General features: G+C 42.8%; 1 protein-coding gene across 1 annotated transcript in view; it reads right to left on the bottom strand.

Moving 5' to 3' along the window:
• MAEL (maelstrom spermatogenic transposon silencer) overlaps positions 1 to 26736 on the bottom strand; it is a 33642-nt gene extending 6906 nt beyond the window's left edge. Inside the window, exons 1-9 of the mRNA XM_044001689.1 lie at positions 26605 to 26736; positions 26321 to 26413; positions 25421 to 25529; positions 23414 to 23569; positions 18891 to 18932; positions 9545 to 9669; positions 8870 to 8924; positions 8620 to 8761; positions 445 to 507 (exon numbers count right to left, since the gene is read on the bottom strand). Of these exons, the coding sequence (XP_043857624.1) occupies positions 445 to 507; positions 8620 to 8761; positions 8870 to 8924; positions 9545 to 9669; positions 18891 to 18932; positions 23414 to 23569; positions 25421 to 25529; positions 26321 to 26413; positions 26605 to 26736 (917 nt within the window). The remainder of the gene's footprint in view (positions 1 to 444; positions 508 to 8619; positions 8762 to 8869; positions 8925 to 9544; positions 9670 to 18890; positions 18933 to 23413; positions 23570 to 25420; positions 25530 to 26320; positions 26414 to 26604) is intronic.
• Positions 26737 to 27142: the final 406 nt, after the last annotated feature.

Below are 27142 nucleotides of genomic sequence, written 5' to 3'. Positions count from 1 at the left end.
AAAAAGGTGCTTTCCCTTCTCCAAAATGACCCTTCAAGCAAAAACACCACATCTGCTAAGGGATTTGTGCGTGTCAAATCAGCAAAGAATCTGAGGACAAATATATGAAATAAATAACCTCCAGAGGAAAGGACATTCTTTCTTGAAAATCCCCACATCCCCAAAACAGATTTCAAAGAGAATCCTCCAGAATGCAAGATCTTGGCCACTCCTCTGCCCCCCCATACCCATGAACACACTTTAGCACACTGAGGCCTGCATCTGGGGCAGGCAAGGGAAAGACAAGAAGAAAAGCAGGTGGGAGTAGTGAATGAGGAGCAGGACCAAAGGCGGTCCTAGCAGCTAACAAAAGGTGAAGAGAAGGTGGGAAGAATTCACCAAGAAACAACCCTAAACCCAGTACACAAGAGGCACTTGGGCAGCCCCTCCCAGCCCTGCACTTACGCAATCTTCTTGCAGACAGCCAAAGCACAAAACAGAATGTCATTTTTCTCATGCCACTTGCACCTGTATGAGAAAACAAACCGAAACTAGTTTTCAGCACACTATGACAGTGGCATTTCTTTCACACAAGCCTATGAGCAATGCTTCTTAGTAATCTATCTGGAAAAAAACCCACAACGTTTTTAATGTTCCCTACATAAAATGTTGAGGCTTTGTTTTTAACAAAACATGGCATTTCTTGGGGCATCCAGGTGGCGCAGTGGCTAAAGCACCGGCCCTGGATTCAGGAGTACCTGAGTTCAAATCCAGCCTCAGACACTTGACACTTACTAGCTGTGTGACCCTGGGCAAGTCACTTAACCCCCACTGCCTCACCAAAAAAGACAAAAACCAAAACCCAAACCAAAACCCAAACCAAAACAACATGGCATTTCTTAACTCAAACTGTCTTCCCTTCTGCACATGCGCAAGTCTGTGTCCCTTTGAGAACACTATAGACACCATAATAAAGCGTCAGGGGGGCAGCTAGGTGGTGCAGTGGATAGAGCACCGGCCCTGGATTCAGGAGTACCTGAGTTCAAATCCGGCCTCAGACACTTGACACTTAGTAGCTGTGTGACCCTGGGCAAGTCGCTTAATCCCCATTGCCCCACCAAAAAAAAAAAAGAAAGAAAAAATAATAAAGCGTCAGGATAACTTAACTATATCATATTAAAGACAAGCCTTAGAATCCATCTACCCAATCCCTCCATTTTATAGGTTGGCAAACTGAGACCTGTAGAGGAAAAGTGACTTCTGCAGGACCAGTCAGTCAATAAACATTTATTCAGCAGTTACTTATGCCACACAAAGAAGGAAAAAAACAGTTCTGGCTCTCAAGTTACTCACAGCCAGTGAGAGACATAACTAACATGCAAACAACCATATACAAATAAGCTGTCTACACTGTCAATAACCTGCAAAGAGAAGGCATTCAAAGTAAGCTGCTTTGTAGTAGGAAGTCAGAGCAGGAGTCAGAGACAAGAAGGGAGAACACTCCAGGTGTGGGGGAAAGGCAGTGAAAACGGAGAAGGCAGAGATAGAGTGTCTTGGGTGAGGAACAGTAGGGGACAGTTTGTGTGTCTGTGTGTGAGGTAGAAGACTAGAAAAGTGGGGAGAGGAAGGCCAGGTTATGAATGACTTTAAACACAGAGAGGTTATGCTTGGTCCTGGAGTAACAGGGAGCCACAGCAGTTTATAGGGCAGGGGAGGGACATGGCCAGTCTGCCTCCTGGCTCTTCTGGCTTCCTTTAAGTTCAGGCTAAAATCCTACTTCTACAGGAAGCCTTTGTAGCTGTTTAATTTTAGTGCCTTCTCTTTGCTGGTTATTTCCAACGTAGCCAATATGTAGCTTGTCTGGACACAGTTGTCTACGTGTTGTGTCCCCCACTGACTGTGAGCTCCTTGAGAACCAGAACTGTCTTCTGCCTTTCTTGGTATCCTCTGTGCTTTAGGAAACGTTGAGAGGACAGTGGACTGGAGTGGAGGGAGCCTAGTGGCAGGCAGACCCGCCTGTGGGAGGTAGCGCTATCATTGGAAAGAAGGGAGCATATGTGAGAGATGGCAACACTGGAGAGTGAAAGAGACTGAGGAGTCAAGGACGACACCTAGGTTGCAAGCCTGGAGGACCAGGAAGACACTGGTACTCTCACAGTAAGTCAGGAAAATTAGGAAGAGGGGAGAGTTTGGAGGAAAATTTTGGACATGTTGAGTTTACAATGTCTGTGGGATATCCAGTCTGAGGTGTCTACAGGCAGTTGGAGATAAGACTGGAGGTCAGCAGAGGCTTGGTAAGGGCTGGATAAGTTGGTGTGACTCATGAGCGTGGGGATAATTAAATCCATGGGAGCTGATGAGATCACCCAAGTGAATTAGTATCCAGGCAGAAGAGGGCCAGGGACAGGCTGGCAGGACACGCCTGGTTAGCAGCAGTGACTCAGATGATGGTCTGATGAATTAAAAGAGAGGTCACACAGGTAGGAGAGAACCAGGAAAGAGAAACGTTAGCAAGTACAAGTGGTCGAGAAGGATGAGGATTAAGGAATGCTTCGCTATGTCAATAAATACACCATCACTAATCTGCAGTTACCAACTAGTTGGCAAACCATGGCCTAGCTCAGCGGTCACTTCCACTACATAATGCTGCTTCTTCAATATCATTTTATACAAAGATACATCAACAGGGGCAGCTGGCTGGTGCCGTGGCGCATAGAGGGCTGGGCCTGAGTCTGAAAGACTCGTCCTCCTGAGTTCAAATCTGGCCTCAGACACTTACTAGCTGTGTGACCCCAGGGCAAGTCACTCAGCCCTATTTGTGACAGTTTCATCCTGTGTAAAATAAACTGGAGAAGGAAAAGGCAAACTATACTAGTATCTTTGCCAAGAAAACCCCAAATGGGGTCACAAAGAATTGGATACAACTGACAAAAAGACTCAACAAAAATACATCCAGGGCAGCTAGGCGGCGCAGTGGATAGAGCACCAGCCCTGGAGTCAGGAGTTCAAATCCGGCCTCAGACACTTAATACTTACTAGCTGTGTGACCCTGGGCAAGTCACTTAACCCCAATTGCCTCACTTAAAAAAAAAAAAAGAATAATAAAGTTAAAAAAAAATACATCCACAAGTACACATGCACCTCGGTAAGAAATGTCCCACGTTCAGGAGTCAAACAAATGCAGATTTGTAAACCTTTCCGTAGATCTGGAGCTGCTCTGGCATAAAGCCCATCTCTTCTGCATACTCAGCAAGGTGCTATCCCAAAGGAGACTTACTAAAGAAGTTCACAAACGAATCCTGCTGGGCTGAGAGAATGTCGAGCAACACGAATTTTACAAATGCAGATCCTAAAGTCTCTCCAGCCTGCCAGTCACCTTCTTATCCATTCTGATTTCGTCCAACCTCCTCAACTCCAGGCAAACCAGACTCCAAGCTCTTCTTTGATTTTTCCTGCCTCCCCAGCCTCTCTGCCCTCCCTGAGCACTGTAGGAAGGGAACAGGGTGCCCTGCCCAACAACTCTTCTCAAAGATGCTCCTCCTCAAGAGCTGTCCTGAGTGCCCATCTCTCCAAGGAATTTTCCCATGACCTCTCCATTCTTCTCAGACACTGATTAACTTCTTATGGACTCTGCATTTTCTACCTTGTGTTCGTTATTTATGCAAGGCCATACTGCCACCATTAGACTCTAAGCTCTCTGAAAGCAACACTGCCATCTTTGCCTTAAATGTTTGTTGTACAGAATCCTAAATAAAGGCAGACTTATGCAAATGAGGGTAAGTATGTAAGAAAGCATCCCAAACAGTTTTTCCCCGTTACTGTTTTATCCTGAAATGATTCCTTAGGTTAAAATCAATTCTTAGTTTCAACAACTCTCCTCAAAGTGTTAAGCCCTTTTAAGATGTGGGGGAGGAGCCAAAGAGTCAGTCACAGTCTCCCTGATGTCTACATCTCTAGTTCTCATTTCTTACTATAAACATGAAATTCCACAATATAAGGCGATTAAAAACACTCTTAGAGATAGTTCCTTAATCTGAAGTTTTGTTTTTGTCTGTTTTCTTTCACAACCTGGCTAATGTGGAGATGTTTTGCATGACTACTCTGTATAATTTATATTGAATTGCTTGAGTTCTTGGGGGGGATGATTGCAGAGGGAGGGAAGAGAAGTTGGAACACAAAGTTTTAAAAAATTGATGTCAAAATTTGTTCTTACATGTAATTTGGAAAATAAAATTCTAAACAAAACAAAAAACACTCTTAGAAAACAGACTTATAATGAATCAGTTTATAACATCAACCAGAAATTCCAAAATTTAAAATTGGCTTGATTTTAAACTGAATATCTTTTCACTGCCACTGTGTGCAGGGCACTATGCTAGGAGAAGGCAAAGATGAAAAAGACACCATGCCCTCCCCCCCCATAGATGGATCTTTCCCTAATGAAGCACCTGATTCAAGATGGCAGATGAAGACCTTACACTTCCTATGAGCTTGCTTTAATAGATCTGTGTCGTCACAAATGTGGGTTCAGGTCAGGTTGTGTGTCTTCTTATGCTATGTAACTGTTATGAAGGTCACCTTGTAAATCCTCACAGAGGTCCACAGGTGCTGGGGGACTTCAAGACAGAGAAGAGCAATGGAGTCTACAGGGATTACATTGTTCATCCAGAGTTCTCAGTGGGTGACCAGTTAACTTCTTTTCATTGCTGCTCTTGCTGATGACATCTTTTAAGCCAGTTCTCCTGTACAACTCCTTACTGATGACATGCTGAGACCGACACACATCTACCATGCACATTTCCACTACCTTCTGTGTGACCTGACATTCTGCTTCTTCAGAGATTGTGGGGTTCTAGAATTCACACCTATACAGTCTGACAAGGACACTGATGTATGGCCCATCATGTCAGGGAGAACCTTGGGCTCATTGAAAGCACAATGAAATTGTCTAAACACACACACAAGCCTTGCTTCCCTCTGGTTGACTCCTGGGCCCCGACTGCTGTCCAGTAGCACACTCATGGACACTCTGGGCCGACCACTTAACTAAACACCACTAAATATTTGGCATTTTTCATCCACTGGTGATCTTTGTACCACCTTCAAACTCCAAATCTACTAACACTTGGCTCTTACAAACCTAAAAGTTCTCTCTTTAATCCTTCAAGTCTTATCTCTTTATTCCCCCCCCCCACCCACCCCCCCCCGCCATCTTTAAAAACTATTTTGTAACTTTCTGAAAAAACTTATGTCCAGTCACTGCTTCTCTCAACTTCTTCCATTGTGCTTCCACTACCACCATTCTCAGGTCACCAAGATGGCCTTTAATTGGGTAAATCCAAAAGTTCTTCCTTGGAGTTCATCTGTTTAACCTCTCTGCCTCTCTCAACACTGTTCACCACCTCCTGCTACTAGATATTTGCTCCTAATTTGGCTTTAGAACACCAAAGTCTCCTGGTATTCTTTTTTTAAAAAATTTATTTGTTTATTTTTTGCAGGGTAATGAGGGTGAAGTGACTTGCCCAGGGTCACACAGCTAGTAAGTGTCAAGGGTCTGAGGCCAGATTTGAACTCAGGTCCTCCTGAATCCAGGGCCCGTGCTTTATCTACTGTGCCACCTAGCTGCCCTCCTGGTATTCTTTTAATGACCCATCTGCTCCTTCTCTCAACCCTTTAACATGAGGGTGTTTCCTAAGGATCTGTCCTTGGTCCTCTTCTTTCTCTCTAACCTCTCCCTCTTTACCCTTATCAATCTCAATTGTTCCGACAATTTTGTCTACCACTGTGCAGATGACCCCTAATTATCTCCAGTCTGCCCCTCTGAGTTCTAGACTCTTGTGTCCAATTGCCTCACTTACTTGTCCTACTCAATCTTAACAGTTGATGATTTTGCCTAAATCTGCTCCTTCTGATTTCACAATTTCTCCCTTACCTAGGTCTCCTGTTCATAACCTCAGGGTTATCTTTGCTTCTCTATCACTTCTTATTCCCATTTATCGCTTCCCATGAATTACAGCCCTGCAGTATCTTTTGTATCCAACCTCCTCTGACTTACTAAGACCCACTTGCCATGACCTGCCCAGATTATTTCAAAATAGACCAAAAGATTTTCCTATCTATTCACTTCCCCTTCCAATACTGTCTTGATTCTCCTGTCAGAAAATTCTCTTCCTCTTCTTCTAGTCACAGCACTGCTCCAGGATGGAGTGATCTTTCAAGTGGCTTTATACTGCTTCTCACTTTGTAGAGTTTAAATTCCTTTGCTTAAAGAATTCAAAGATTTCTACAATCTAGTGGTAGCATCTTTCTAGTCTTACCTCACGTTACTGTCCTTTATAGTCTGGTCAAACTGGTCAACACTGACCAAAACAGTGTGACTCTCCTGCCTCCATCTCTTGGCTCAAGCTGTATACTATACACTCTCTCTCCATCTAGTGTCAGATGCCTATCCACCCCTCACAGTTCAACTCAAATGCTGCCAGAAAGCTGCCTCTGAACTCTTAGAATTACTTTCTGCCTCATATCTCAAATTAATACTGGTTTAAAAAAACATTTCTTCAGTGCAGGCTGGTATCCCAATACCCTGACTCTAAATCCTTTGAAGCCAAGGACTGCATCTTATCCAAAATGTGTATCTTGCCCAGAGTCCACAACAAACACGTAATAAATGTTCCTTGTTGAATAAATGAAAGTCTACAACCAATTATCATGTTGCTGCACAACTTTTGTACACATTAGAATCTAGCTACACAGTTAATACCATAACTATATTAACATTAAATAATTCCCTCTCTAGTATGGTTTTGCAGAAGCCATTTCAGGTTCCCACAGCACCTTCAAGTTACACAATGAGGACATGGGCAGATTATCTCTTCTTGTAAAGAAGCTACTAAGCTCAATGATTTATTGATTACATTTTACCTTTCATCTGAAGTCATTGTCAAATACCAGAAAGAGAGTCAATGTGGGTGGGTGGAGGGGGATCTTAGGAGACAGGCAGGTTAAAATGCAGGGTCAGGTTTACATATTAAGGTGTAAAGTTTTACTCTATACCTGAGTATTAAAGATTGAAAAACTCAGATGATAAGAGAGGTCTTCTTGAGCCTTTAAAAGTCTGTCACATGAAATAAATCAGCCTTTTTATGCTTGTTAAAATAGAAGCTTCTTGAGAATAGGGATTTTCACACATTCTTTCTGTCTGTATCCCCATCATTTAGCACAGTGATTGGGCATGTGGAAAGTGCTTAATACTCAATTAACTGATTCCCAAAAGCAGAATTAGAAGCAACAGATAGAAATTACAGAAAGACAAATATAAAGAAACCCTCCCTAAAGGTATACCTATCCCCAAGTAGAACCTCACTGAAAGGTCTCAGGCAAAGGCTGGATCTTGCTAGGCATGTTGTAGAGATGATTCTTGTTCAGGTACAGATTGTGTTCTGAGATTTTCTCTCAGATTCTGTGAGCATAAAAGTGAGAAGTTAAGCTCTGTACCTGCTTCCCTACCCCTAAATTGTCTGACATTGTCTTTAGTTTATTCTCTCACACCATTACTAGCTATTCTGATAGACAAACATAGGGAGCCTCTACTGAGAAATGTATATGGAACCAAAGTTTGGACTTATTTAGAGACTCCAGGCTCTCAATCAAAAGCTAAACCTACAATAAAGAGACCTAGCTCAAGGGCAACCTTGGCAGAAGGCAGCAAGAAGAATGACAGTAAAAAAAATTAATATTTTGTTTTTAAAATATCTTGATTGCTATTTGCTGCGAGGTCACTTAAAGAGACAAGACAGCATTTCTAGCCTCATCTAACAACTTCAGTGAATAACTGGCTACTTTCCCTAGACACGAAAAGCATCAAACATTTGAACAAACAGAGCTAATATTGGTTCGCCTGCTCAGAATCTACCAATTCTAAGAGCACTGTCTAAAATCTATTGATATTTTAAGTCCTACACAGTTGTACTTTCTAAATGAGCTGCATCTTCTCTGAGAGCCAGAAGACTCCCTGTATTATAAACTACTTTGCATTCCACACTCAAGTCTCTACCACAGTGTTTAAAGTCTTCCATGTCCAAGCTCATCACCAAAATGCCTGGATGCCACAGCTTCCCTTCTAAGAAGGGACTGAAGCATTATTCCTTTGCTCCCTAAGGAAGGCTCCAGCACAAAGCCAATTCCATCACTCCATTTCTGAGCCAAGAACAGGCAAAGGCAAAGGCACTGGAGGGGACACAGCCATGGAAGACAGTGCCCCAAACTGAACACTTTAAAATATTCAGCTTAGGCATATCTTTATTTTGAAGTGTTTGTTCTCAGTGGCATACAGCTATGACACATCAAATAGTCCGTTTTACAGTAAAGACTCAAAACCTCTGGTAGGCAGTAAGACTGGAGATGGGAGGGGAGGCTGGGGTAATTTAAAATGCAGAGAGTTTACTTTTCAGACGTCACAAAGAAAGGGTAAATTCATCACACATGCCTTCTTTATCCTGGTTCTGCTCATTTCTGTGACAGCTGGGATAATTGGAATGCAAGAAGGTGTTGACACCTCTTTCTAAAACACTAGGTACGATAGTATGAATAGCTACAGCCATTGGTTTCAACTGGTCAAGCAGCAGACCGTACTGGCAATACCTTGTGTTGCTAGAGTAATCCCACATGGACACATCCAGGAGGCTCCGTACCCAGGTCTTTGATGGCTCCTTATGAAGTTTTTGTTGGTAGATTCCCACCACAAGGTCCTCTACAGTGAGGAGTTCTAGCTCTTGCTTTGTTTCTTTCATCAGAAAAAGCAAGAAGAGAGTCATCTTTTAAGTATTTCAAAAATTTAAATGAGAGAATAGAAACATAAAAGTGTGCTGATAAGAACTTTATTTTTCCTCACCCAATTTCTTTGCCATATGCTTCAAGCACCAGTTAACTCTGTACCTATCATCAGACTGAAGAAAAAAAAGTTACTTTTTATCCCACCTGTCCCCCAATTAAGGTTTTTAAATAAACCCATTCCCCTCAAATGCAAAGCAATTTTGAAGGGTTCTTTCCAACCCAGATAACTATCTGGACAGAGAAGCAGCTTATGTTAAGCAGAAGAAATTTACCTTAGATGAAAGACAACTACATAAAAAAACTAGAGTAAAGCAAAGTACAAATATGTGGGAATGGCTCTAAAAACAATGGCATAATATCTTTTTCTTCTGAGATTTGTGCAATGGAAATATAATCTTACTTAGAGGCTTGGATCTAGACTATAAAATGCCTTCTCAAACATGCTATGAAGTATGACAATATACTCAAGGACTCTAAAAGATACCCAAATCAATTATATCACAAAAATCAAGCAGAATTGAGTGACTTCTTGAAAACTACTGAAGCAACAACTTTAAGAAGGTAAAGAAAACAGCTCTAAGACTTTCCCACAAGATTACAGAAATTTAAAAAAAAAAAGACTTTATGCCTAGCTCTACTGGAAACAATTTGGAATGAACACAATTTAACAAACACCAATAGTACACAGTCAAATTGTCTTATAAGTGCTAGTACACCTGCTCCTAACAGTTACCTTGCAGTACACAGGTGGCCAGCTGCTTTGGTTTGGAGAAATAAATCGATAAAGGTTTTGCAACACAGCTGCATAGTCATCTCCTGAGTGAAAGTTAGAAATGGGAATCTTGTGACTGGCATCACCTGGCAGAAAAAAAGAGAGAAGAGGTAAAGAAGGAAGGAAATGTGTCAGAATTATATGACAAAAGTGTCATCAGTAAGGCTGGGGATGCTAATATTCACCAGGGCTTCTTGTAAAGGGTCATACAGACAAGGAAGGTTCTCCAGAATCTGAAGTGGAAACAAGTTCTCTCCCATGATCTCTGTTTGCCAATTTATAAAACCATCACTGCTAACGCTGGAGACCTACCCAATTATGGCATCCCCTCCCCATGTGTGCTAACACTGGATTAATGACCTCCAGCCCACTTACAGATTTCCTTTCTCTAAACTCTCACTCAACACAATTATATTAAGGACCAGAGTTCAGCATTTAATTTTTCTTTGTCTCTGGTGTGCCAGGACTCTTCCCCTAGACTGTACTACCATTGGAAGCAGAAACCATACCACACTTCTTTTGTGATTCCCAAACAATCTAGGTAGGACTGGATAAATAATAATCACTGAATAAGTACTTGATTTAGTGATAAAGGATCTACTACAGGTAGCAGGCTATAAAAACCAAATGCACAGCAAAGAAATGAAGTGCTTCTAAAAGAAAATTGCCACACCTGGTAAGATCCATAATCCATGTGGACTAATGTTCTCCCTCCAACACTGGTACCAAGATTCACCATGGGAAGAATTTGTTATTTTCCATATCATCAACCTCAAAGAGTTTGAGATGTCTGGCCCTGTTTTTCCTTCATTAAGACTCAATCAATCATCCACAAATTTAAATACTCCTTTAACCTATCTGTATCTTTAGTTTACAGAACCACCTAGAGGCAACAAGTCAATGTGATATCCATTTTGCCAACTGGTTCTCATTCAGATTTGTTTCAGTCTTCAAGGTGGATTCCCTAGGTCTACTGCTATAGGAGTTGATGAATTGATTAAAGAGCTTCATAAGGGCTGTGTGATACCGTTGCTCTCTTAGCATTCCTCTTCTCATAGTACACTCCTATATCCTTGGTTATTTTATCTACATTATTATACTATTTATTCCTATTCAACATTTTACAAAATTTCACAACTTTTTTTATTTATTTAGAATTTCCCCCAAGTTACATGTAAAAAAACCCAAATTTTTCACATTGATTTTTTAAAACTTTGTGTTCCAAATTTTCTTCCTCCCCCTTCCCAAGATATAAAGCAATTCGATATACGTTATACATGTATAATTTCACAACTTTTAAGCGTCAATACTTAGTCAGCAGAGAGGAATTTAAAATGTCAATTACTAGAAACATCTTTATAGTTTTCCAAACCTAGTATCAAGATCAGAAACTGAAAGCACCAAAGGCAATTAAATATACTCCCATTTTATTATTCCATACTTTACAATGTCCAGTCCCAAGCTATCTTGTAGTACATAAAATAACAGAATCTCCAAGGAGACCTTCCTTGAAATAAGATTTCTGGAAGTTTTAAGCCATAGGTAACACTCTTCACACACAAAAGATAGGGTGGGAGGAAAGTGAGGGAGCTCTAGGTTCCCCCCAGCAAAACCTCCCAGATTAAAATATAATTTTGTTTAACATGAATAATAAATAAAATACATAAACACAAAAAACATAAAATAAATTAAAAAACAACATAATGTTAATTTGTGGTTTTCTACTTCAGTAAAAGGCCCCTTCTGATTCCAGTGTCTATTTGAGTCTGACACTACTGTTGTAGAAAACTAAAGTCATTTAGTTTAGTCACATACGTACTTTACTTAAAACCGTTTTCCTCTAGGTGGTGCAGTGTATAAAGCGCCAGCCCTGGATTCAGGAGGACCCGAGTTCAAATCCAGCCTCAGATACTTGACACTTACTAGCTGTGTGACCCTGGGCAAGTCACTTAATCCTCATTGCCCCACAAAACAACAACAAAAAAAAAACCCCAAACAAAACCTGTTTTCCTCACTAAGTGTTCAAGACAGCAAAAAAGACTTGTCTCAACCAGGGGCAAGAGTACTTCTTGAGTTTAGTTTGAGATGTTCTTTAATAAGCTACAGCTGCAAGGTACTAAATTTTAAACAACATTTTAGTTTTTTCCTCAGACTCTCAGATACTAAACAAAATGAAAATAAATCAATTAGATACAATATTTATTAAGGATGTGTTATCAGAAAAACAGAAAGTTCCTGCCCTCAAGGAACTTTACCATAGGAGGAATGTAACACAGAGATCCAAAAAATGGTATCATTGGAGGCAGGAAAGGACACTAACAACTGAGCGGATCAGAGGTGGTGAAGAGGAGACAGTTTATTCTGGTCAGAGGATGATGCCTGGTGAAAATTCAGAGGCAGGGGACTGAATGACAAGTTAGGAAACAGTTAAGAATTCGTACACAAAGGAGAAAAATGTGAGATAAGGCAGGAAAGGTAGATTGAAGCTTGATTGTGAAGGCCTTAAATGCCAAAATAAGGACTTTGTAGTGTATTCTAAAAACAAAAGGAAGCCAGTAAAGGCTTCTGAGCAGAGTATTTAAATGACTAGGCAACTAGGTGGCACAGTGGGTAGAGTCCCTGAGTTCAAATCCAACCTTATACACTTCCTAGCTGTGGGATTCTAGGCAAGTTGCTTAACCCTGTTTGCCTCAGTTTCCTTATTTATAAAATGAGGTCGAGAAGGAAATGGCAAGACACTCCAGTATCACTGCCAAGAAACCCCCAAATGGGGCCATGAAGAGCTGGACACGACTGAAAAATGACTGAACAAACAATTTAAATGGCTGGTCTCATGGCTTAGGAAGATGATTTTGGCTGATAGGCCTGCAGAGCTGTAAAAGGTTTTGTAAGTGGATAACTTTACATTTATGCTATTAAATTTCATCTTATTAGATTGGTCCTGATATTATAGCTGGCTGAAATATTTTTTGGATCCTCATCTGTTATCCAATGTGTTAATTACTTGTTATCTATCACTTTAAGTATGCCATCTACGTGCCTTTATCCTTGTGGCAAAAACCACTGATCAGCACAGGGCCAAGCACAGATTCCTGGGGCCCTCTACTTGAGACCATCCAAGGAGACACTGAACCATTAAAACTCTTGGGGATGGAAAGCAGGGGGTCTGCTCATTTGAGGTAAGAGTAGTAAGAAGCAATTTGGCAAGTGCTTTGTTAACATCTGGGTAAATTCTGCCTTTACCATTTGATCGACCAGCACATTATCCTTGGTTAAATAGGGAGAGAAAAGGTTAGTCTGGCATGACTTTTTCTTGACAGCCACAAAAACCTTTTGTCATGTTTATCTTTCTAGAGGTTCACTAGTTATCCCTTAAATAATATACTAGACTTCTAAGAAACAAAAAACACATCGAGTTTGAAGATTCTGATCACTTACTTTTCAAGGAAAGGGGGGTACGTGCCCCTCTCTAGACATCCTCTTCCCCATATGTGTGAGGCACCACAATCCCACCATGGGGTATACTTCATCTGGGGTTAGGTACTTGAACTCAAGGACGACTACTGTATGCTTAAGTCTCCCCACGTGTCTTGGGTTTTAACTAGTTTTTTTCCCCCAATTCTTTTTTGTTCTATCCTCCACAGTCTAATGATTAATCTATCTGACAGGGAAAACAAAAAGCAAATTGAGAGCCAACTCCTCTGGCTCCCATACACTCTGGGCAGTTCTGGTCCTTTTCTGAGCCTTTTCTTTGCACAGAAGAATCAAAACCACCTGCACAGTGCCCAGGTTTCCTTGCCAACCACAGTTCATCCTGAGCATTAACATTTCTTCTGACGTTCTTACGGGACCACACCATGCTTTTACATTCACCGTCATTTACTTGCCCCCATTATCTGAATAAGTTTCCAAAAATACAAGTTGGTTAGTGAGATTCTGATGCATCCACAATTAGACAACTTTGGACAACTCCCTTAGTGTCTTCTGGATTTCATTCTTAAGAATTTCCCAGACCACCTGGACTACCTTTCCATATGTGATTTCTGAACCCTCTGAGATACATTCTCCAAAAACCTACAGATGTTTATCAAACTATGTCCAGTCTACTCTCCTTTAATAGGAGCTATGAGATGGAATGTCCACTTCTCCCCCAAATTTCTCATCATTCCTACTCAACCAATGAGTTCCTCCTTGTCTTGCCTCTTCATGGCCGTTTCCCATGTCTTGAAGGCTCTCCCTTCTCACCTCCAACTCTTACCTTACCTAGACAGGAGCCCTTTCCCAACCCACTCCCATCTTTCCTCTAGCCCCATTGCTAATGCCTTCCCTCTGGGATTCCCTGACATCTACTCTGTATGCATCTTGTAAGTACCTATTCATTCATGCCGTTTCTCCTCCGTAGACTGGGGGATCCTTGGGGGCAGGAACAGTATTTCTGCCATTCTTTGCATTCCAAGTATTTGGCACAACGGCTGGGATATAGTAAATAATGAACATTTTAAGTGAGAAATTTGGATTTTTTATTTTTGCTCAGTTTCTGAGAATCTGCGAAAAACTAAGGTGGTCAGAGTAATATCAGTTGCTCCACCTTTGGGAAGATGAAATTAAAGCAAACAGGTAAAGTCTTAGCTGCTCCATTTTTTGGGGGGGGGGGGGTTGGTTGAAGAGAGAGAGGAAGAGAAGAACTCCAGCAGCTCTATGGGCAGCTGAAGCTCTCTCTCCATTCTCATTACCCAGCCAAGCTCATGAAGAGTTCACTCTGTGGAAATTTATTTTGATTTGGGGACCCTACCTTTGGGCTGAGATTAGAAAGCCTTAGGCCCTCAGGGTTTCTTCTGTGTGGGAGGTGCTGGTGCCCCGCCCCCTCGGCTTCAGGTGAGCCAAAAAGCCCCGTGGGCTGTATGAGCCACCAGGTCAGACAGCTGGGGGGGAAAGCCCCCAGCTCCCTCCACCCTGAGCTGATCTATCCAAAAGATCCCGGACTTGTCCAGGCCGGGGCTCTGGCATAGCCTGTGCTGAGGCACATGATGCTCGAGCGTCCCCCCAACCCCAGCCGCAGCCCTGGCTGGCGGATTAGCTTGGGGTCTGTGGGGGTGCAAAAAGCCCCAAGATTTGAGTGGGGAAAAGAAAAATATATACAGACCTGGGAGTTAGACTCAGAGGGGCCAGCAGACAAGAACAGAGAGGAGTCTGACAAGATTAGAACAGGAAGGAGCTGGGGGCTTCCCCCCCCCCCCAGCTGTCTGACCTGGTGGCTCATACAGCCCACGGGGCTTTTTGGCTCACCTGAAGCCGAGGGGGAGGGGCACCAGCACCTCCCACACAGAAGAGACCCTGAGGGCCTAAGGCTTTCTAATCTCAGCCCAAAGGTAGGGTCCCCAAATCAAAATAAATTTCCACAACTCAATGCCTTCTCCATTTCCTCCTTCTGTGCAGGTGGCCTGCTGTCACTGTACTGCTATTACTGCTTCTATCTCAATTCATCTTCACCAACCTTCCCCAGTCCTGTCTCGACTTCCTCACCTGAGTGCACTACCCAATTAACTCTCCTTTACTCAGCCTGTTTCTCCCAAACTTCGTGCCTTCTTTCTCCTGGAGCCATATTCCATTCACAAGTTCTTCCCCACATTACACAAATGGAGTACATCTACCTCCTCTGTGTGAGGATCTTTAGTTCATTCTGCTTGTTACATACACACACAAATGCAAAAAGTGTGTGTAAAGTTGAGCCCCTTGCTTTTCTCACCAATTCCTTTTCTAGGATTTTGTCTCCTGTCTCTGGTCATTTTTGCTGTCACTTCCTAATTACAGCTACTGTCTAAGGTTCTAGCTTTGTAGATACCTACACATAAACAGTTTTCTCCCCTTGCCTTTCTCAGTCAAGTCCGATCATCGTTCCTTTTGGAGGACAAGCAATTATTTCTATCTCACAATCTCTAGTTCTGTCTTTGGCAAGAACCTCCTATCCAACTGCAATGACTGACAATAGAAATTCAAGCAAAAATAAGAGAGGTGATAAGTTATTTGATCAAAGAGGAAAAAATCTTCACTGGAAAAAAATGAAAAGAAGTCTAGTTCATAATTTTTAACTTATTAAGAAATGCAAGGGGGCAGCTAGGTGGCATGATGGATAGAGCACCAGTCCTGGAGTCAGGAGAACCTGAGCTCAAATCCAGCCTCAGACATTTGACACTTACAAGCTGTGTGACCCTGGGCAAGTCACTTAACCCCAACTGCCTCACCCCCCCCCCAAAAAAAATATTTTTTAAAAAAGAAATCTCAAAATGCAAGACAAGCTCAAAGTGACTGTGACAGAAATTAAGTTAGAACTAAACTGCCAAATATCTCCTACATTAAGGTTAGGGTGAAAAAAAAACAAAATAAATTATTTAAATTCATTTATAGATTTAATGCAGGATCAAAATAATGATGGACTACTTCATATTATTTGATGAAGCTATCCTTACTAACATTCAAATGGAAGAAGTGGGAAGAGAGAGAATACTGAATTATAAAAAGAACTGATGAAGGAAGTGTATTATAAGTCAGTAGTTAAGATTTCTTATCAGATAAAATAGGAACAGAATAATGAAAAAAGACAACCCATTTCAGGGGTTAACATATTCTATTCATTACTAGTTTACTGAGACAATAGGGGGCTGTGTCATAAGTTCCCCTTTCCATCCTATTCTATGTCTCATAATCCATCTTTACCAACTTCTACTCTTCTTCCTTACTCAAGGAAGAGGCTAAGACACAAACCTATAACTATATTCCCTCCCTAACACTTGGAATGCTAACAGCCAAATCCCTTTCCCCTGAATCTAGGCAGGGAAGGAAGACTAGGGTTGGGTAGGTCAGGGGACACAAAACCCCTTATCGGACCCCCATAAAAACTACCCGAGGGTTTCAGCTGACCTCAAAGCCCAATGGGCCAAATGTTGTCTAGCAGGCATATCATATGACAAATGATGGAAACAAATCAATGTTTAGCCTATTAAAAAATAAGATTCAGGAAAGGACACGATAGCTGAACTTTGTGTTTAGAAGGCCCCTGAGCCGGGGTTTCAACACTAGAAGGCAGTCAAATATTTATTAAGTTGGACTGAGGCAGGGTTTGGAATCAGAAGGGACCTTGGAAGCCAGTAAAAGCCTTTCATTTTACAGAGAGGTGAAGCAACTCGCCCCAGGTCTCAGAACCAAGAAGCAGAGCCAGGGTCCAATGTCCGGTACTTGCTTGTTAGATCAGACCTTTGTTGACATATAATGTCAAGCTGAGCCTGTGCTTAAGTTCAGTCTTCTACTACAGAACATAGTGTATGGGGCCTTGTGACTAAGCTGACTTACAAGCAGAACCTATGTTCCAGATGAACGTGAATACTAGGGCATTATTATATACAAGCCTGCCAATTTTAAAATACATCAGTGGAAAAATCTCCTATTTGTATATGGACAGCTTTATAATTAAATGACTAAGTCAAATTAATTGGTTTGAAGGACCAAAATTTTGGTAAGTTAGCCAATATTTGGTTGTAATTAGTGCTAAGTGAGACTGTCAATTAGTTCCATAAGCTATCTAGATTTCACAAGACACTCTATTTTTTAAAAAGCCAAGTGATTAAATTAAACATTTTCATACTCAAGAATATACTTTGAAGTGTGTTATAGCAGTTTTCATTATCCAATTAACAATTTAAATTTCATGAGAATTCAAGTTTAAAAATCTATTAAGTGGATCTCTGGACAGACTTATATTGCTAAAATTACTAAGTTAAATTAAAACATTAAATCGACTCCTTATCTATGTCTATTTGTGCCCCAAAATTCCTTACTTAATTCAGAGGCAAAAGAAAGCGACAAGTACAAACTATATTAAATGTTATAGCTTAGAAATAGCACTTTAGGGTTGGCCCTTAAACACAGAAAATGTGCATGCATTTAAACCCATCCACTACTACATGCAGTCTACAGGCAATATGAAATTGTGGTTTTCTGTTTAAGGATATAAATGTGTAGTTACTTATTTAGCTTGGAAACTAAACATAAGGCTTGCATAAAAGCAAATAAAATCAATTTTAGGAAGAGATAGGAAGCTATTCCAATAGACAACTTTACAGATACTGTTTGGATACATTATATAGAAATTTCCACAAAAGCATGCAGACACCACAAAGTGAATACATGTGAATTTTAAGTGTACAGAGAGGCCAGCTGGGACTTTGGCATGGGGCAGGTCTACATACAAGTTAGTTATTAAAAGAAACCCATCAAGATGGTAAATTTACCAATGTAAATTTGGGATAACTGCTGAACCAGTTCTCAGAGGTGAGCCAGATACTTAAGTAACAAGGCTGTCCATCCAACATAGTCTAAACTGCTGACAATTTAGCAGCACATCCTCAAAATGCCAGATGCCAAATATTATCTCCAGAATATCAGATATTGCTCCTCCAGAATAAGATATTTAATGGTAGTGTAGTTGTAGATTTTAGCTTTTCAAAAATAGAATGTCTTTTCTCCTCTTTTAAGACAATTTTAAACTCTGAATAAAAAACCTAGTTAATCTGCAAAAAGATTATAAAAGAAAGAAATTAAAGGAGTTTAATGTAACTGATTTTAAAACAACTTAACAGTAGGGTAAGAAAATGTCTAAATTCTACTAGCATTCTTTTTCTCAAACAAAAAAAGAATCTAACCAAATCTGATAAACCACTTAATTTCTTATGCTCCCAGGCACTATTTCCATCCTTCATTTTATTTTACTCTTTTAAAAAATAATTACATACTAATTTCACTTCCAACAACTTTTCCCCCTTCCTGGCAAAGATTCTTTAAATACTATATGCTTTTTAAACTATTAATGTGGATTTTAAAACACCAGCATCTTCCTTCACTTAAGCAATAGTCTTGATTTTTTCCTTACTTTTCACAGGAAGCCCTGCTCACAGCCCTGTGTGAAACCCTAAGACTCCTTGAACATATCACTTAAATGCTGGCTACAAAGAGAAGAGCTGATCTTACTAGGACTAAAGGATGAATTCAGAGATAATGCTGCCCTCTGTTAATCACACAGCATATTTTACTTCAACATCCTCCCTGAAGCAAAGTACATCATGTCTACCTTGTCTACGCATTACAACCCTACAACAATAAATCCCAGTTCTCCTTCAACTTGCAGTGCCAGTGTAGTTCCCAATGATGAAAAACCAGATTCCCTCAAACTCAAGTCTTGCAGAACTAACATGTTCTTCACCAGAAGAATCCCAAGAATCAGTACCCACATTCCACCCCAGTCCCTTATACTCACTTGCAGCCTGACAATGAAACCGGAAGCCTCGTGGTACCTCACCTACAATAAACCAGAGAAACAGAGTATTTGATTAACAGAAGACGGCATCTTGAAAATGAAACGGACACACTATGGGGATGCTGTAAATAGCTAAACTATAAGGCGATATTAAAACTGAGCAATTTTCACTAGGACGTCTATAAAAAACTCTACTTTGAGTCCAACAAGACATGGTTATATAAGATGTAAAAATCCTTTTACTTCAGCCTGGGCTCTAGGGTTATATTTTTAAGAACACAGCAGGGAAGCCTCCCGAGAAGGGAAAAGAGGGTAGCCCGCCAAGCTGGCTTAAGCAACGCCCCCAATCATGTCTGAGAACAGTCCTCGATTCCTCCGTGTTCTGAGACAAAGCTGACACCTCACCATCCCCATCTTTCTAACATACACTCCTCCCCTGGGCTCTAATTTCTCTTCCCACCTCCTTGCCCACTTTGGTTTCCTTTACTGAGCCATCATCACCATTGTCTTGTTCCCACCAAGATAGACAGCTTTCCTCTAGTGCTCTGTCCCAGACCCTCTACTCTCCACAATTTCTTTTGGCAATCTCAGCAGAATCCACAGATCTCTTTGAAGCCAGGTCTTAACTCTTCATCTTCCTCCTGAATTTTAATCCTATATTACTGTCTGCTAAACTTTTCTACCCAAGTGTCCCATAGATGCATCAAATTCACTTTTCCCTAAGCACTCTCTACCATGGCCATTTCTGCTCAGGGTACCCCCATTTTGGCTTACAACGTTATATATTCATTCTGACTCGACTCTTCCTCATCCCACAGCTGGTCAGCTGCTAAGTTGTGTTGATGCCACCTCTACAGTATCTCTTCCATAAGCCTCCTTCTTCCCACCCACAGGCCCTTCCCCGAGTTCAGGTCCTCATTTCTGCTCCTAAGTGGTCTCCCTACTCTGGCCTCTTCCTTCTCCTATCTACCCTTCACAGAGCTGCTAAGTGAATACTCTGAAAGCACTGGTCTGGCCATGTTGCTCACATGCTTACAAAGCTTCCATGGCTTCTTATGGCCTCTAGATAATATGTAGCATAATGATCATGTATGTTATAGTATGATATAATAATAATAACCAACTCCTATTAAAGACTAAATGGTTCCAACTTCGATGGAGTGCACATTACTCTCCCCCACTCCAACAAAAGTGGGCTACTTACTGTTTTCTCCATTAATGGCCAATTTCCCACCTCCACTCCCTCATAAATTTCCCCTCTGCCAGGAATATTCACCTCCTGACTCTGGCTTTTGAGGTCCCTCTGTTCCTTCAAGAACTGCTCCAGATCCTTCCTTTTTACCAGCACCTCCAATTTATATGTGTACTTATGTTCACCTGCTGCTTCCCTATTCCATACACTCTAAGCTCCCTGAGGGCAGGGACTTTGGGGGAGGGGGAGGGAAGGGCGTGTCACTGCAGCGCCTAAGACCGTACATGGCAAATAGTCCATACTGAAGAGACCTCTCTGAAAGCCAAGGCCAGCCTTATGCCTTCTTTGTGGCTCTCTTAGCAAGAGATCACACAGAACCACAGAGGCCACAGACTCTGACCAATACATGAACCCCAAACCCCTCTAGGAAATCCCAACAAGTGGCTGCCCAGCCTCTGCCTGCAGACCTCTAGTGAATAAGGGACTCACCATGCCGCAAGATGGCTCATTTTACACAGCTCTAACTGTTAGCAATTTGTTTCCTCACATCAAGCTGATTAAGCTTGCTTCAACACCACTTCCACCCTCTGCTCTCTGGGGCTAAGACAGACAAGTCATCCTTCACACACTGGCCCTTCAAAGACGAAGACAGTTGTCATCGAAACTCAATCACCTCTGCACGTTTCTACCTTGTGTTTTTACCCTTCAGCTTTACTTCTCTTCCGCCTCTCTCATCCTCCCAAACAACTCCATCATCCTGAGGGGTTTCTCTCCCGCTGCTCTGCCTTATTCATATGCCTCTCTACCACATCTAGCTAGGCACCTGGCAGCAGGGGAAGGAAGGCATGAAGTAGAGTGAGGACCCAGAAAAACCTCACATGCAAGGCCCCAAGGAAAGCACAGATATCAGGACAACACTGCACGGCACCTGCTGCTTTCTCTGGCTTCACTACTGTCCACTGTACAGCCCAAATTGAAGCCAAGACATCGCCTTCTAGGCTAGCCTTCCTGCAGCTGTGCTACCTACTCAGACCCCCTTGGGGTCTACTACTACAAGACCCAGGGATCACCATCCAACCTCAAACTCCTAACCATTTCCTTTTCCAACTAACAAACTTTTTAAAAAATCTCAGTTTTTAAGGCAATAAGAACGTATAGGCTTGTCAACTCTATCTTTCATTCAAGAAAGCAGGCCACCAATCATTTCCACCAGCCTTTATTAAGCATCTGGCTACTGAGGAAACAAAGAAAATGAAGAATTGGCCTGGCTCTCCTTCTGCTGGGGGCTAAATACATAAACAGGAAGACAAGAACACCGGAAGAGAGAAAGCACTAATTACTAAGGGGACTTGAAAACCCTTCCAGAGGGTTGAAAAGTTAAACATTCCAAGAGGCAGAGGGGAGAGTCCATTCAAAGTGTGGGACACAGCCAGTGCAAAAGCCTGAAAGCAAGAGAAGGAAATTTGAGAACCAAACTGTCTGGGGACAGCTAGGTGGCGCAGTGGATAAAGCGCCAGCCCCTGGATTCAGAAGGACCTGAGTTCAAATCCAGCCTCAGACATTTGACACTTACTAGCTGTGTGCCCCTGGGAAAGTCACTTAACCCTCATTGCCCCGACAACAAAACAAAACAAGAACCAAGCTGTCTGATTTGGCTGGGTTGTTGAGTACATGAAGATGAATGATGTGAAAGAAGTCTGGAAAGGATTAGGCTTTGAATGGCCTTAAATACCGAGCTGGAAAATGCTATTTCTTCTGAGAGGCTGAATCTCAGGGTTGAAAGGAATCTCCAAGGACACCTAGCTAACACATTTATTTAAACCAATACTTGAATTAGAAAGCACTCTACAAAATACTCAGGGTGACCAAGCTTTGTTTTTAAGACAATAGTGAGCCACTTAAAATTCTTGAGCGGGGCAATAACACAGTCCTACAGATCTGTGCTTTTTTTCTTTCTTTTTTTGGTGGGGCAATGAGGGCCAACTGATTTGCCCAAGGTCATACAGCTAGTAAGTGTCAAGTGTTTGAGGCCGGATTTGAACTCAGGTTCTCCTGAATCCAGGGCCGGTGCTCTATCCACTTCGCCACCTAGCTGCCCCCAGATCTGTGCTTTAGATAATTTTGGTAGTGGTGGGAAGAATGGTCTGGAGAGACAAAGTATAGAAACCAATTAGGAGACTATCACAATAGTCCAGGAAAGAAAAGATAAAAAGCTAGAATGATGGTGGCAGCCATGTAAGTGGGGAAAGAGGACAGATTAAAAAAAAAAGTCACGGGGGCAGAACTAGCAACCAAGGGAAGACCTTTGGATAACTCAATCAAGAGGTTGGGAGGTGGGACAGACTTAGGGTGAGTGTGAAGGAGATAAGGACACAGTGAGTTTGAGAAGCCCATGGGACATTCTGGAAAAGATGAACAGGTACCAGAAATGGGACTGGAGTATCAGTTTCCTGCAAGTGAAATTCTTAGAACTGAGGAGACCACGAAGGGGGCATACAGAGAGAAAATGACCCAGGACAGAAGGCAAGGGATCCACATTTAGTGGGGGAAAGACCTGGAAGATAAGCCAACAAGAAAGGTCAAATATGGAAGAGGATAAATAGGACAAAATGTCATGAACAAAGGGGATGAAAGTAACTAATATACAGAAGTAGCCTTACAAGGAGACCTTCTGACCCTTGGATTTAGTAACAAACAGAACACTGTCTGCCTGGAAGAAAACAATTTCAACTCATCAGTGCAGTTGGAAGTCAAGTCGTAAGGATTTGAGAACTGGGTGTGAGGTGAAGCAAAAGCAAAGTGCTTGGGGCAGCTAGGTGGCACAGTGGATAGAGCACTGGCCCTGGAGTCAGGAGGACCTGAGTTCAAATCCGGCCTCAGACACTTAACACTTACTAGCTGTGTGACCCTGGGCAAGTCACTTAACCCCAATTGCCTCACAAAAACAAACAAAACAAAAAAAAGCAAAGTGCTTTAGGTGGATTTTCCCTCCGTTTGGACAGGAAAGGGAAAAGCTACATAGGACAGTAATTTGAGAGGATTTCAGGGTCAAGTGAAGAATTTTCTTTTTTAAAGGAATGAAGAGGTTTGAGAATGTTTGTAGACAGCAACAAAGGACCCGTTACATAAGGTGGAACTGAAGATGAGAAGGAATAATCAAAGGTCTGGAAATAAGGGCACAAATAAATACATTGACCTTCCCAAAAAGAAAGCTCAATTTCATAATTATCACAATCAGGCTAAGCAACACACCCACACTGTCATCTGAAGCTAAACAAATACATTTAAGATGGCCTAACTTCTCTCCTACCTATTCCGTACAGTTACTCACCAGGGTCTATAAATCGATGAAATTCGGCCACAATTCCTTCCTGAAGTGAATATTTGATACAGCCAATTTCACAAGGGAGGAAGCGCTGTTCACAGTGAGGAGGTAACTCTCCGTGGCTAAATATGTTCAAAAAGTAAAAAAAACTTCCAAGCACAGCTGAAAGAATAAGATAGGAGTCAAAAAGTTTAAATTAGTAGCTTAGTCCCTTCAAGTATGCCCTTTCTCCAAAGCTATCACTTTAGGTCTTGATTCAAGTGGTGAACACACCTCACTTGTCTTCTTCCTTTACTCCTAACACCTAACTGAAAATCCCAATTCTCTGGATCCTAGCTTATCTCTGCTCCATAAATGACCAATTTATAACAGTTAAATATTTGATCAGTTTCAAAGATTACCAAGACAATTAGCCTTGCTGCTGGAGAGAACAGCAATTCAACAACTGGAAAGCCAGTTAGACACAGAATAGGGGTTCAAATATATAAAAGTTGAGCTCATAAAACGCCTGACTCTTTTTTGGGGGAGATATACCTCTATTTCTCAGCTTGTGCCAGGTTGTAATACACATTCAATGAATGAGAAGAAATTCATCACTGGAAACAAGGCCTAATCAGGCTAGAAGCAGTACTGTGTAACCAGCAAAGAGTAACTGCATTGTAAAAGCTCTTCAATTCAGCAGACAAGCTTTCAGGCTTATAAAGCACTGTGTGTATATTCTCACTTGGGCCTCATGACCACTTTATGAGGTCCAAGTACTATCTGAGGTTAAAATGATTTGTTCAGGAGAACACAGGGGGTAAGTGTTAGAAGCACGTCTCTCCTACCAGGTTGCTTCTGGCTTTACATCCATTTTTCCACTTAGTTCCCTGCCCTCTCTTCCCCATTTATCCACAAATCAGGAGGCAGCAAAGGGTAGAGAATATACCTGCAATACCCTTATTTACCACATCAGCCACACTTCTGCTTGAGTACAACAATTTCTGAAAGTCAAAGTTAGGAACCTGATTGTGCTCTGAATGAAGGTGGGCAATGACATTTGGGTGTCAACTGACCAGAGTACAAATCCTGGCTCTAAATGCTGTCTCTCTGGGCTTCATTTACATCATGAGTAAAATGAGGGAGGAGGTTGAACTAGCTCATCTCTAAGGTCTCTTCCCGCTCCCTGATCCCAAGAAAGAAAATGTAGCTATAATACTTGCTGTGCTATTTCCAGAATCCATCTCAACCTTTACAGCTTGTATATATGTATTTAATATACAAGTATAAACAGTCAGGAAGACCCAAGTTCAAATCTGGCCAGAGACACTTACTAACTATGTGATCCTGGGTAAGTCACTTAACCTCTGTCTGGTTTTGTTTTAGTGAGGCAATTGGGGTTAAGTGGCTTGCCCAGGGTCACACAGCTAGTAAGTGTTAAGTGTCTGAGGCTGGATTTGAACTCAGGTACACCTGACTCCAGAGCCGGTGCTCTATCCACTGCACCATCTAGCTGCCCCACCTCTGTCTGTTTTTAATCTGTTAGAGAAGGAAATGGTAAACCACTCCAGTATCTTTGCCAAGAAAACCCATGGGACAGTACTGGTGTGCCATGGTCCCGGGACATGGCCAAACAACAACATAAACAGTTTACGTCACCAAAGGTATCAGGAAGCCCTATTATTCTCATTCATCATCCCTTTTAGCTAGAAGGAACTGTTGAGCTCAGCCAACTCGTACTCAGTCTGTATTTGCTCAACATCCTCATTCAAAGTACTTTTTGAACCTTTTTACTAATTTATCCACCAAGGGGCAGCTAGGTGGCGCAGTGGATAGAGCTCCAGCCCTGGAGTCAGGAGTACCTGAGTTCAAATCCGGCCTCAGACACTTTTAACACTTACTAGCTGTGTGACCCTGAGCAAGTCACTTAACCCCAATTGCCTCACTAAAAAAACCAAACAAACAAAAACTTATTTATCCACCAGTCTAGTTATCTTCTTTGGAAGGAGCCAAAATATATTAGCATGACTGTACCCTGATCACTCTTCAGAGACAGGCTTGATACATCTGGAAGTGAAACATTCTGAGTCTGTACAGAGGGAAGCTGGTTCACTGAAGCAAGGAGTGTTGTGGGAACAGGTTTCTAGGTAAGAAGAGACAATTAATCAAATTAAAATATATCCACACAGCTCCACCATGCAACAAGCCCTGCTAGGTGCAGTATCAAAGGCCTAGCCAAAGCATGACTAAAACCTGCTCTATCTTCTCTATAGCTACAGCCAGGAAACAACACTGAGTGCATTAACGGAGAAATAATTTGATCTTCACTGATCTGTAAAAGCTGAAAATTAACAGTCTTTAAGAGGCACAGGTAGAAATGTTACTACTTAAGCAGGGAGGGGGGGGACACAGAAATAGAAACCCCCAAATTTCTACACTCCTTGACAGAAAGCTGGAGCACAATTTTTACTCAGTATCATAAAATGCCCCAAACTCCAGGTTCCCCCACTTACAACCATACACTGCCGTCTCCCAGGATTATTACTTTATTTGTTATCATCACGCCTGCAACCAGGTCTACTTGCATAATTAAAAAACAAACAAGTCCCAGTTTCATAAAGGAAGGGCCCACGTGTCCGAGTCCCGTTTGCCTTTAAGGACCAGGCGGACCACCCTTGGGCCGGCCGGGCTATTTCCCTTACAGAGCGGGAAGGGGCTTCTTAACTTCTTAATTAAGTCATCCTAAAGCTGACCTAATGTCAATGACCATCATAGGTCAAACACGGGCAATGGGGAGGCATGTTGATTTTTAAAACGAGAAACCTGGAGCCCGTCCATGAAACGGCCGTGCTTTCCTCGAGGCAAAGCCCCCTGCCCGGCGCCCCCTGCCACCCTCCGCCCCAACAGGGGCTGCTCCTTTACCCCAAGTTTTACCTGCTTCACAGGTGGCGAAGGGGCCTTCCCCTGAGTTGCTTTCCACTCCCGAGCCATTTCTGCATATTTCTCCTTCTCCTCCTCCCGCAGGAGCTTGGGGGGGCCGAGGGGAGAGGGCGGAGAGGGGGCGGGAAGGGAGAGGGGCAACAAAACGGACAATTACCCCAAACCGGCAAGCAAGCACGGCGAGCCTCCCCCTCCCCCGGGCCGGCCCGGGCTCGGAGCCCCCCAACCCCCGCTCCCGGGCCGCGGACGCCCCTCCCCGCCCCGGGCCGCCTCCTCACCCCCCAGTCGGAGGAGCAGAAGGGGATGGCGTCCGCCACGCGGGTGACGGGAAGGCCCCGGCGCCGCAGCTCCGGCATCTTCTCCAGCACGAAGAAGTAGTAGGCGTTCCGGCTGGCCCTGCGGTTCGGCATGGCAGGAGGGCGGGCGGGCGGTGAGGCGGGCGGCCAAGCAGGGCAGGCAGGCGGCGGACCAGCGCAGCCTCGAGCCAGCGACACCACGGGCCGCCAGGCGCCACTCCCGGGCTCCCGCCCTTAGTAACAGCAGAACGCTGAGCCCGGCCGCCCCTCTCGGCCAATGGGAAGGCGGCGGCGCGCAGCCCGCCTAGAAGGGCACCGCGTGCGCCGCGGAAGCCGTGCGCACGGGGGCCCGCGGCCCGAGGGCAGCGTTCCAATTGGCTACGAGGGGCTGGGGGGCGGGGCCTGAGGGATGAAAAAGGCCGGCCTTGCGGGCGTCACGTGGCCGAGTGTGTTCACTTAGCTGTGCGTTGCCTGGGTGCAGGCGTGTGCCCCGGCTGGTCTGGGACCTTCGTAGGGAGGT

The sequence above is a fragment of the Dromiciops gliroides genome, chromosome 4 (genome assembly GCF_019393635.1).
Source record: "Dromiciops gliroides isolate mDroGli1 chromosome 4, mDroGli1.pri, whole genome shotgun sequence".
Classification (NCBI taxonomy): Eukaryota; Metazoa; Chordata; class Mammalia; order Microbiotheria; family Microbiotheriidae; genus Dromiciops; species Dromiciops gliroides.
The sequence above is the reverse complement of the archived record's forward strand: the minus strand, read 5'-3'. Positions and strand labels throughout refer to the sequence as shown.